General features: G+C 47.9%; 1 protein-coding gene across 1 annotated transcript in view; it reads left to right on the plus strand.

Moving 5' to 3' along the window:
- SLC7A1 (solute carrier family 7 member 1) overlaps positions 1 to 12,268 on the plus strand; it is a 71,005-nt gene that overhangs the window by 39,870 nt on the left and 18,867 nt on the right. The window contains exons 8-12 of the mRNA XM_076364316.1: positions 746 to 848; positions 2,643 to 2,854; positions 3,175 to 3,323; positions 5,762 to 5,870; positions 6,654 to 6,755. Of these exons, the coding sequence (XP_076220431.1) occupies positions 746 to 848; positions 2,643 to 2,854; positions 3,175 to 3,323; positions 5,762 to 5,870; positions 6,654 to 6,755 (675 nt within the window). The remainder of the gene's footprint in view (positions 1 to 745; positions 849 to 2,642; positions 2,855 to 3,174; positions 3,324 to 5,761; positions 5,871 to 6,653; positions 6,756 to 12,268) is intronic.

The following is a 12,268-nucleotide window of genomic DNA, read 5'->3' on the forward strand; positions in this document are numbered from 1 at the left end:
GGCTCCAGGCAGTGCATTGAGGACAGGCTGGGCCAGGCTCAGCTCTGAGATCCCTGCGCTCTCATGACAGGTGGTGTCACCTGCATGTCTGACTATGGTGTCTGTCCTCTGCTTACTTGCTTCTCCTTCTGAAGGCCTTTGTAGAAAGGTCCGTACGACCAGGGGTTGCCTGGTGAGGGTGTGTAAGCAGGGTAATCCCTAAGGGATGGCAGTCTATACCTTTTTCTGGAAACCCCCTTGATGAGGCATGCTAACTGAAGATGCCCTCCTTGATGCTTGCTCCCCATTGCGTGCACAAGCCTGGTTTCACCCCAGCTGAGCTGAGACACCAGAGCGAGGTGCTGCCAGTCCTCTGTTCCCTCTAGCTACTTCCAGGAGATAATTGTGGCCTTAGGGGTGCTGCAGCTGCGCCGGGGCACTCCGGCAACAAGACTGTGGCTTAAACACCTGCTCATTGCTGTTAGTTGGGTGAACATACCCATATGAGACAAACAGGCTGGCATTTACTGTAGCAAATGGTTCCTCTGGTTCCAGCTAGTGAGGCTGTGCTGGGACAGCCTGCGAGGCTCAGGGTATTCATGCGCCAAGTTCTGCCTCTCCCTGTCTCAGGACAGCTCGAGCTCCCCGGCCGAGACCTGAGCAACAGTCACGCGTGTGCTGCATCGTCATTAACGCTCCTGAGATGTGCATGTTATGCTGTGTTACTGATTTTTCTTCCCTCTCTCACCTTCCTCTCCTCCTACAGCTGTTATGGCCTTTCTCTTTGACTTGAAAGATCTTGTGGATCTCATGTCCATTGGGACCCTCCTGGCTTACTCCTTGGTGGCAGCCTGCGTGTTGGTACTGAGGTATGGATGTAGAAACAGCATCTCTTGTGTCACACAGACAGAAATCCACACAGTGATCAGATGCCCTCATAGTTTCCATAGACCCAGTAAAACCATGAACATCTCCAGCTATAAGTATGTGAAGAGTTTGTTTCTTTAAGCTCATGGGGGATTGTGCTAGTTGGATCTGCAAGGGGGTCCTCTGAACTTGGTTGATCCTTGGCCCATGCTGCTCCTGCTGTGGTCAACCCTGGATGCCCTGAGAGATATGCCAACACATGAGATGAGAGATGGGTGGTCCTGGATGCCTGCGTCGTCATCACTCTTGTTCCCACTGGGGATACAGTTTCAGGTCATCTTACTTTTGAAAGGGGATTCAAGATAAAGTCTAGCAGCAGCAAAAAAGCTGAGCATGTGTTTGCAGGATCAGTGCCTTAGTGCATGTCTTTTAGAAGTGCTGAGTTGCCATAGCTTCCCTAACCTAAGCTGAAAATTGAGTATCTTCATTGCTTGGCACCTCATGGACAACAGCACTCTGCCCATGAGGACTGTATTTTGAAGATCATGTTCCTGAAGAACACCTTTGTGTTCAATGACTTTTTCAAAGTCTGGCGTAGGCTTTTTGCCTGCTCACAGCAAATGCATTGAACTAAGAACTGTCTTGCAGCAGGTGAAGGCCCAACGCTGTACTGTAATACCATTGTTCTGTGCCTGTTCTGTCCACCCTGCCCCTTGAAAATCCGTGGCGATTTTCCTTGCCCTTCTTACTTTTCCTTTGATTTTCCAGTCCCCTCTTCTCCATACAGCTGTAAATTGCTTTAACTTATTTTTGCAAGCTGCTGTACCCATTGTATGGCATTTTCGCCATCGTACGTTTGCAGAGCTGACAGCCTGTCTTGTAGCAGCCTGGGCAGTAATTTGGCTGCCCCGTTGGCTGCCTAATGAAGTGGCAGCTGAATTGTTTCCAAAGCTGTAAGGTCCTGCCACTAATACCCAGCTGTGGCTGGAGCCGAGGATTTCACTGCATTTCTCAATTTGCAGTGTTTCACAAATGGCCTCATTGCAAACGCATCCCCACAGGAGCGATTTTAAGGTGTATTTCAAAACGGCCCTTTCCTTTAGTCAGGCTTGTGGCTGAGAGTCATGGGCAAAACCAAAAGAGGGCTGAGGCTGGAAGAGTGTTTTTTCTTTATGGATCCACGTGGCTGTGCATCAGGGCCCCGTTGAATGAGGTGCTGTCCACACACGCAACAAAAAAATTACCGTTCTTCGTTCACCTCTTCCTTTCTTATGTGGCAGCAGACAAGCCAGCAGAAGAGACTGGGATAGAAGAGGATGGGGCACCAGGAATGTCGCTGCGGGGTGCGATCAGCAGCTGCCGGGGTGCGATATCTGCTGAGCTGTTAGCTCAGCCAGCTCTGTGCCAAAACACAAGAGCTGAACTGCCATAGATAACCCGACGGCCCAGTTATGATGGTCTGTCTGTCCCTCTGCTGCTTCCTTCTCCGGTCCTCACTGCTATCGCCCAGTCATGTTTTGGTGATATGGATGATAGGGTTTATGAAAGAGCACTGTCCAGTTTAAAACACTGACATTACAACCAAGCTGTAGGTGATAATAGCTGACCGTATTTGCTCACGTTATGATGACGTTATTCTCGGATTTCCCCCTGAAACAGAAGGTTGTAGATGTTATGTGTGCCTCTTCTGGTGCTATAGTGATCTGGGGCGCAGCCGTGGCTATCTGTGTGGCTTTTAAACAAAAAGTACCCTGCACCAAACCAATATGCTCTTTTTTTCATTTCCCTTTTCCTAGGTATCAGCCAGAGCAACCTAATTTGGCATACCAGATGGCTAGGACAACAGAGGAGACTGATAACAACGAGTCTGTGAGCACCAGTGAGTCGCAGGCTGGATTTCTGCCAGAGGAAGAGGAGAAATGTTCACTCAAAGCCATACTGTGTCCCCCAAATTCGGACCCTTCCAAATTCTCTGGCTCGGTGGTGAACATCTCAACCTTCATCATTGGTAAGCACTGGGCAGTGAGCCAGCTGGTACATCCTTGTACTCACCGTGGTGGGAAAGCTCATCTCCTGGCTGTAATTTTGATGAGCCCCTGTAATGGCCAAAATAACTGAAGATCTACAGATTAAATTTATGACTTGAAAAGAAGTCCACAGGTGGGGGGGGTGTATAGGGGGAAGGGCATGTTTCTTACAGTTAGCTTTTTCATGTGTTGCTGTTTTGTTTGCTGAGCTTTCAGATTCTGCTTTGCCTGCTTGTGGTTTTGGTTTTTTTTTTCCTGTTCCTAAAAAAAGAATCAGTAAGCTTTTGGTGTCTGTTCACAGGTTTCCTTATCGTGGGTAGCTGTATCCTGACTGCCCTTGAGCCAAGCATTCTGATAAAAGCTGTATGGATTATTGCTGCCATCCTTGTTGTTGTTGTCAGCTTCATTATATGGAAACAGCCTGAAAGCAAAACCAAGCTCTCCTTTAAGGTGAGTGTCCTGGGAGGTGTAGCTAGAAAAGAGCTGTTTGGGAGGTGGTTGGAGGAGGAAGTGCATGTTGGCCTGTATCCGAAGAGGGGACTTGGCCAAATGGACATGCAGAGAATATAGGCACGATGTGAACTTTTCCATGCAGGCCTGCCAATAGAGCTGATGGTTTGAGCTCTCCAGCTAGCATGGCTGCAACCTCTCGTAGTCTGTGCTTAGTGCATAAAGGGATGTCCTACCAGAGCCGAGCTCAGCCTCCGAGTGTGATTTACTTCTGGTGTCTAACCTCAAATGTCAGTGTAGGTGCTTTGCTGCAGAATGCAGCATGGCAGAAGCAACGTTGTGGCAAGCCTGCTGCGCAGCAGTGCCCCATGGGCAGAAGCAGATTCGGCACAGAAAGAAGGACTGAAGGGGTTAGCTGAGAGGTTGGAGGAGGGAATCAGGAGGGGAAGCCGCACGTGGTCAGGTCAGAGGCAACAGTAGAGGACTAAGAAGAAAATGGAAATGGTGCTGGAGTCCAGGAGATGCTGGGAAGGCAGAACCTGGTGCAGAGATGTGGCCAGAAAGGAAGGGCAGGACAGTGCTTTTGAAAGCAGACGGTTAAGATGGTTATAGGATATGGAAGAGACAGAGACCAGAGAAAAAGGGGATGGTTTTGAAGGGACACGTCAGGCTGTGGATACAGAAGGAGAGAGAACGCAAGAAGCAAGCTTGTGTATGAGGATCAAAGCGGTGCTCCCTAAAAAGCTCTAAGAAAGTGCACTTTCATGTCCTACTTAGTCCCCATGGAGACTAAGGGATGACCATTCTCTCTTTAACAGCCTTAAGTATGAGGAACTCTGTCATTTTCCTGCCCTGTCCAAGTATACCATCCTTTCTATATAAAACAAACACTGGGATTTTTTTTCCCCCAGTATAATCCTGCAAGTCATGTTTTATCATACTGATTTAGGCTGTTTCCCCAATTTATTAAATTAGTTTTGGATTCTAATCCCATCCTCCAAACTGCTCTCATTTTGACTGCTCTTCAGTTACAGTTTTTCAGTAAATTCTCTGATTTTAATAATTTAATCCAACCAGAGTTGCCCAAGGTAGTGTTTGCAGCTCATCTTGAGGTTGTGGTCCCAGAAGTGGAAATAGAAATGGCCAGGAGCAGAAAACTTAGGAACTGTCGTCTAGACTGTATTTTCTGAACTTGCTTCTGAGGAGATCTCTTTGCCTTACACTCACGGTATTTTACCTCCTTCTTTTTCCCTCAGCCACTACCCTGTCCGAGAAAACAAAAATTAGACCTGTCACTGCTAAATCTGTAACGGCTCTTTCTTATCTCCTTGTTGTCCTTTAGACATTTACAACCTGACTGTCTAGTGATTTTTCTCCAAAGTCTTTCTGGGAATCCAAGGCTGGCTGGTTTGTTCCCCAGTTGTTTTTCTGTATTTCGTTTTAATAGGTAATTTGTGTCCCTTCTCCAGTCTTCAGAAACCTTGCCATTCTACCAAGAGCTCTCAGAGATGCCTATTAATAGTTTAGAGATCACTTCTGCAATCTCTGGGTACATAACTCATCCCCCTAGGGAAATCTCATTTGTCCCTACTGACTTGACAAAGCCTAATTTAGAAAAATATTTTTCTTCCATTTTCTAATTTGTGTGCCCATCCCCTTTCTCTAATGATGTGAACAGCTGCTCACCATAAACGTGGGGTTTTTTTTTTGGTGAAGCTTAAATCAAGAAAGGCCTACAACATTTCAGCCTGTTTCTTTTTGTAAATCTCCTTTTTCCTTAGGAGTGAAGTTCACTTTCCTTGTGGTTTCACCATATTCACAAACCTTTCTATTGTTATAATTTGTCCTTTCTGATTTTGTCTTTACATGCCTGTGCTATTTCTTTATATTCTGATTTTTGCATTTTGGCTTTACTGTCTCATTCTTCTTTGTATCTCAGATCATTAAGGCATTCTTGGTACAGCTGCACTCGTCTTTTACAATATTTTCTGTTTTTCTTCTGCTCTGGGATAATTTGCTCTATATTGCTTAATTACCTTGGTACGTGCTGGATGAAGTTCTTCAGGTCCCTCCTCTGACATTCTCCTTACCTTCTTCTCCCTGGTCTTCAGTAGGTGCCTGTCATGATGCAGTCCTCGGTTTTCTTCTTCTCTCCTTCCCCCCACGAATATTTAGTATTGCTGCTGAAATTTGCCTCTTGCCTCCTTCCAGACCACAAAACAAGGACAACCGTTCTTAAAACAGGTGAACAGCATTGTTCACGTCCCTCTCCCACGGTGGATCGATGTCGTCCATTTTGGTCTAACCTTGCCTTTTTTCAGATCTGGCAGCTGAGGAGTTGGTAACAGCCATCACATCCCGTTTACCAGGGATGCAATGTTCCTGCCTGCCCCACTGGTCTGCCCTGTGGGTGTAATGTATCCCTCTTTCTTTTTCAGGTACCTCTTTTGCCCCTTCTTCCTGTTGTGAGTATTTTTGTGAATGTTTACCTCATGATGCAGCTAGACCTAGGCACATGGATACGGTTTGCAGTCTGGATGCTTATAGGTGAGTTTGAGACAGTAAAAAATTCTATGTTCAAAATTACTAGATTTTGTTAACTATAAATTTATTGTAGCATTCCAGGGAGGGATCCTGCACTCTCATCATGCTTGGGCAACCTCGGTGACTTAACTGAAGCCATTTAGGCAGTGTGTCTCAAGCCTTGTTTTAAATTCAAGGGTTACGAAGCCTTTGTGAGGAGAAAACAACAACCCATGAACCATCTTATGGGTCTTGTTGCCAACAAGAAACCATACAGTGTGTCTTGTTGCCAACATGAAACCATACAGCATTTCTTGTTGGCTGGCCTTGAACTGCAGTCCAGGTGGTGGGGCTTGTGCTTCTGGAGTTGAAGGAGCTGAGCTCCATCCCAAGATGCTCCCAATAGCCATGTGGAGAAGGCTGAATTGCCTGAAACGCCCAGGGAATTTGTTACAATGAAAACAATTAAGATGAGCATCAGTTGCAGATGTACTTTACTGGGATGGATACTGTAGGCATACAAATGGAGAGAGAAAGCTCTCTGCAGAATGGACTGCAATGAACTCACTGAAAAGCGTGGGAGGCTTATTCTATAATCAGCCCCCTGTTTGGGGCCTGCATAGATTGTCTTTTAAAGACTGATGCTTTTGTTAATGGCTTTTTTTCTGAGGAAGGTAGTGGCTGTCCGCTAGAAGCTAGCCATCAGGATGGCTGGACTTACCCCTGGTGCAACCTGTGTTTGTCAGTGTGAGTAGTGGTTTTTTTCCTTACAGAGCTAACGGTGCCCTCTCCCCTTGCCTTCTGCAGGCTTTATCATCTACTTTACCTATGGAATATGGCACAGTGTGGAAGCCACCTACGCGGCCTCAGCAGATGCGGAGAGAAACACGGATGCTGGTTCGGACAGCTGTAAATGACTGCATGTTTGGCTTATGGGCAGTTGGGGAAAGGCTGCAGTGAAGGAAGCTTTGTGGTGGGGATCCTGAACCAGATTACGTCTGGTTAATCAGTAATGCAGGAATAAGGAAGCATAATGCGGGACTCCCCAGCCCTGTTGCTGCAGCTTGCAGTTTGCTTAGTAGCACAGTTAAAAGGGATCACAAGGATAAAAGCCACACCTCTGGTATACTCCCGGCGACACTGTCAGCTAATCTGGGGCTATGCGCTTCCCTTCTTCCCTCTCCTGTTTTTTTTTTCCAGTGTGTAGAAAAAAACCTGCTTCTGTGTGCCAGTTAACCTTAAATGCTGCTATGAAACCAGGCCTCACAAAGGTCTTTCTTTCAGTAGCCCTGGGAATTACCTCCCCACAGATACTCTAACTGATTATACATGAAACAGATTTTGCAGTGCTACTGTCAGGCTTACCCCAGATCCGTCCTTCACCCAATGTGAGCTGTACCCAACGTGTACGCACACAAAAAGGCTCTCGCCAAACACCAGCTTTCACCTAGTTAAGAAGGCACCTGCAAGACTTGCATTCTTCAAACTATCAGGTCTCATAGTTTTTGTTGTATTTAACTTTTTTTTCTACCTACCTACTCATATGCTTTAAAGCGCACCGCTGCTGTGAAATGTTGGGAGGGTTTGTGGTCGCCGCTTGTCGGGTGAATGGTCATTTGCAAGTGTGTAGGTAATGCCAGCAGATGTTTCTGCTGACAACATGCTCAGCAGAGGGATTGCCAGGTTTAGCCATAAAACTATTTGGTGCAAGTACTTGAATGGCTTGAAAAGAACGGGTGTCTCCAAAGAGCCGTCCTACCTCTTCGCCTCGGAAATCACCAGTGGTGTGGCTGCAGTGGTGGGGTGGCGAGCAGAAGTGAGCCCAGCTCTAACAACAAGCAGGGCCCTATTTTCCTCTCCCCGCATCAGTTCTGTGTGCCGGCTGCATGGCGTTAGCAAAGGATGTGAGACTTCAGTTTGGTGTCAGCGGGTGGAGCACGTTTCTGCCCCGGGAAGGGGAAGCACAGGAAGATTTTCAGGGGCTTGAACTTCATCCGTGAGCAGTGCCTGGTGTCTGCCCCCTGCCCAAGGGAGGGCCGGTGGGGTGTGCAGGGGCTCCTCGGTCCCAGTAGAGCATGCAGCCCAGAAAACACCGCTAAGCTCTAGGGTCTGGCTTGCTGAGAGGAGCTTTCCCTTTGGGGCTAGAGATCGTCTCCAGAGCCTGGCTGTTGTGAAAGGTGGGAAGTTTGGAGACCAGTGTCTGTGTTTGGTTCGCAATGCCTTAGTTTTGCTGTAAGATGAAAATTTCTTTTAATTCTCTCTAATAACTTTCCCCAGCCAAATTCACTACCCTAAAAAAGGCTTGTTAAAGCATCAGGAAGGTGGGCCATGCCCATACATGCCACTGATTTAAATTCACACTTCAGCTTGTACTGAAAAACAAATCATAGAATCATGGAATGGTTTGAGTTGGAAGGGACCTTTGAAGATCATCCAGTCCAGCCTCCCTGCCACGAGCAGGGACATCTTTCACTAGATCAGGTTGCTCAAAGCCCCGTCCAGCCTGACCTCAAACACTTCCAGGGATGGAGCATCCCAAATACGATACTGCAAAAATCCCCACTCCTGACCTGAGTAGACGCTTTCCTAGGTGTCCTCCACGCTACTGCCTCTGAACAATCTTTAATCTGTCAGCATGGCTCTCGCTGACAAAGGGACGGGCTCTTGTCCCTGTCGTTCAGTTGGAGAACTGAAGAACAGACCCCTGCATGACTTGACCAGGGTCTCACCGGGCATCTGGTGCAGCAGAAAGGGGAAACCAGACCATCTCCTGGATTACACGGCCGGACCGTGGACCATCTCTCACAGGTTTCCAAGACAGACCTTATAGCCTTTCTGCCCGCTGAAGCGTTTTAATCTTGGCTTCCTTCTAGTACACTGGGAGGCTCTTCTTGCCAGGGTTGGAATTGGAGGGAGTGAAGGCAATGTGTTCATTGCCTCCCAGATGCATTTCAGGGTGTGTTTCGAGTGCAGTTCCCCCCACAAAATGAAGTCGGAGTGCTCCAGTCACTGGGTCTTGGCCATCTGCTAAGCCTTTGCTCCTCGTGCATATACAAAGTCTTACTCAAGCAGGGAGAGAAGAATATAGAAATTAAAAGCCACTAGGTTGAGGTCTGTTTCGTTTAAACACAGGCAAGGTCGACACACTCCATAGCCTCCCAAAAAGCACTGAAGATGTGGTGGGAGGGGAAGAAGATGAAAACTCAGAGGGGAGCAAAGTTTCCCATGGTACCAAAAATGTAAGGATGTTTTTGCCTACCTTGGGTACCAGCTTCTGAGCATTTAAGACATTCAGCAATGACCCTTTGGGGGTGAATTCTGACTGGAAGTGTGTTTCCAAAGAAAATTATTTAAAGATATGCAGATTTCTTGCTGTATGTATTTTTTTTATAAATGTTAACTTATTTTTGTTGTCTACTTAGGGATCTGTTCTGGTATTTATATTCCATAACTTTGTTTCCGCTTTTGTGGCATGTAATAGCAGCACGTAGAAAGGGGGAAAGTCCTGATGGCGGTCATTTTTCTTCAGTTGCCTTTTCTCTGAGAAGGTTCATAGGAAAACCTTTCTGTGTCACCAGTTTTGGTATTTAAATGTGCCATTACCTGTACCAACCGCAGAGCCACCCGCTGCAAGTTTGCTAGTGGAGGTGAGGATCTGTAGCCCCATCTCCCACTCCTCCATCATGACTTCTTCAACCCATCAGTTCCCTGGTGGCGGGTGCTGCCGTCTCTCTTGCTGTTTGTTGCTACTTACTAGATACAAGGAGGTGGAGGGAGCCTGCAGCCCTGCGCAGTGACAGAGAAGCATAGGTGTCTCCCTGGCTCTCTGTCTACCTGCTTCCCCCGTGTCCAGCTGGACCTGGGGACCTCCTGGCCTCCTCTTTGCATGACTTCACCCGGGGAGTGGACCGGTGAGGAGGTGATGAGTTTGACACAGCTGCATAGTCCTGCCCCATCCCCTTCTGGCTGCATCCACCCCTTGCTTGTACATTTTGTAAGCTGAAAGGCAAATTTGACTGCTTCTTTCTAGGACAACATCAAGGACTTTGCTGAATGGGTGGGTTGTTTATTATTTTATTTTTTTTACCATCTCCTCTGCCTCCCTGCTGATGTCTGCATGTAACATAGATCAAGCCAGGTATCTTTGAAGACATGCAACTGCTGCTATAACCTTGCTGTTGTGGATGATATGCTTTCATTCATTTGAGCTTTTCTTTGTAAATAGTTCAGTCATTATTTTATTATGAGAATATTTTGTACAGATGCAGAGCATTTTGCTGTATGAAGAGGTGGAAATGGAGAAGCAATGCCTTTGCTCGGCACGAGAATAGATCCTTTTCTGCCAAAGCTAAGAGGCGTAGTAAAAATGGCCTGCCTGATCTTTCAGGGCAGGCTCTGGCCAGAAGGACTGACCTTGTTTCAGCGTATTTGGTTGTTCCCAGTCTGCTCGCTTGAGAGGAGCCCTCCGGGGAAGCTGTTGGAAGGGTCCTACCGACCGCCAGTGCGCGGAGGGCGGAAGCGGGCAGCACCGAGGCTGCAGCTTGCAGTTGTATAGCAAATCCAGATACGTAGCCAGCCAGCCTTTCTCAATGGAAAATTGCTGTCAAAACAGCTTTTCCCCTCCCCCAAAAATGAATTGTTTTGTGCAAAAATGACTAGCTTTTGCTTATTTGCTTACAACTTTCATTCTTTGGTCACTGAAAATCATTACCAGCTGGGTTTCAGCTTCATTTTGCTCTTTTCCTGTCCCTTGGGGTGGAGTTTGCCACCGGTTTGGGCAGCAAGCACCTGTTCTGGGTGTCGGGCAGCTCTGCAGCACGAAGGGGTGCTGGGCTGCCCCCCCCCCCCCCCAGCCCCCTCTGGGCACTGCGGGGGCTGGGGTGTGCTGCAGGCTAAGTGCTACTGGTTCGGAGCCATTTGTGCTTGGTCGCAGCAGGAGAGAGGGAGCTGCAGGGAACCACGCTGGTGAAAACACTGCTGGTGCTGACGCCACGCATTGCTGGTTTTTGCCAGGGTTTTGGAAGGGTAAAGTTTTAGCTGGCAGCGCTTGCCACGGGCACTCTTGCCCTTCGTCCATCCCAGATGAAAAGAAACTCCTATTCGTAGTGTACAGAGGGTGCCCATCACTGCCTGCTGCCTCCATTCCTGCAAACTCAGAGACCAGAAAGCAATGTGATAGGATATTGTGTTTATATTTTGTAAAATCCGCTTCTTTAGTGATTGCATTTTATATACTAATGAATTCCAGTGAGATTTTGTAAATCCCCCCCCCCAAAGCCATGTACAAGTGAGCATTGCTGTCATCTGTCTAAATGAATGAAGGGTGACACGCAGGTCTGGCAGGCTGGCGGGGCTTGCTTTGAAGGGGAGGAGGAGTGGTGCTGGTTTTGATGCAGCAGGCTCCCCTGCAGTCCCTCCCTGCATGTGTGCCTCTCAACACCCTCCCCTTTCGAAGGAAGCTTCTTCCCTCTGGCAGAAAAAGCACCTCTCTTTCTAAACCCTTGGATAACCTTGCGACATCCGCTGGGCCTGACTTTACGGGGAGGTTCCGTTTCTTCCTTCGCCTTACCAAAAAATTGCACTTGTTCAAGGCTAAATCTATACACACAGAGTGAACCGACGCTCGCTGCCCTCACAGCCACCTCCCCTTTCTGCGGGGCCGTCACCCTGATTTGGGATGCCGGCATGCCAGCTGAAGGCAAAGCTGCCTCGCCAGTGCCATTGGTTGCTCTGCCCGCTGCCGCTCGCCTCGTGGTTTATCATCCGTTTCCCACTCCAGCAGCGATGCCTCCCCCATAAACCCCCCCGGGCTGCCTTACGCTCTACGTTACGGTTGCAGTTGGGGTCCCATGGGGTGTCTGACACCCAGCTGGAAACCAGATGATCCAGGATCGTCTTTGCTAGCAAGAGCCAGACCTCGATTTTTCTCAGGGTATTTGCTCCTGGCTCACGCTCCGAGACGCGAGGTTCGTCTGAGAGCTGGCAGGCTCCAGCCAGCGGGAGGCACCTCTCCCTCTCGATGCTGCGTGGGGTGGTGGTTTTGGCGGAGGGGCTTCTGTTTTCGGGACAACAGTGGGAAGCAAAGGGTTCCCTCGCAGCACGTTGTGCTTTCCAGCTGCGCTGGGTGGAAGGAGCAGGAGGAGCCGCTGGCAGCCTGGAGGCAGTGTGCTAGCAAACCTAGTGCGAGTTTGGGTCATATCAGTAAAGGGATTTTACTGACCGAAGTCATGGAAGAGTCTGTATATTTTTATTTTTTAATTATTAAACAAAATGTAAATACCTTTCTGTTGTCTGTTTGGTCTATTTTCCTAATGATTTCTTAGAGTTTCTTACAGGCATGATAAATAGTTTTAATGCTTGTTCTGCAAACAAATCTATTTTTTAATCTTTGTTTTGGTTTGGTTTTTTTTTTTTTTTTTTTT

The sequence above is a fragment of the Aptenodytes patagonicus genome, chromosome 1 (assembly GCF_965638725.1).
Source record: "Aptenodytes patagonicus chromosome 1, bAptPat1.pri.cur, whole genome shotgun sequence".
In the NCBI taxonomy this organism is placed as follows: domain Eukaryota; kingdom Metazoa; phylum Chordata; class Aves; order Sphenisciformes; family Spheniscidae; genus Aptenodytes; species Aptenodytes patagonicus.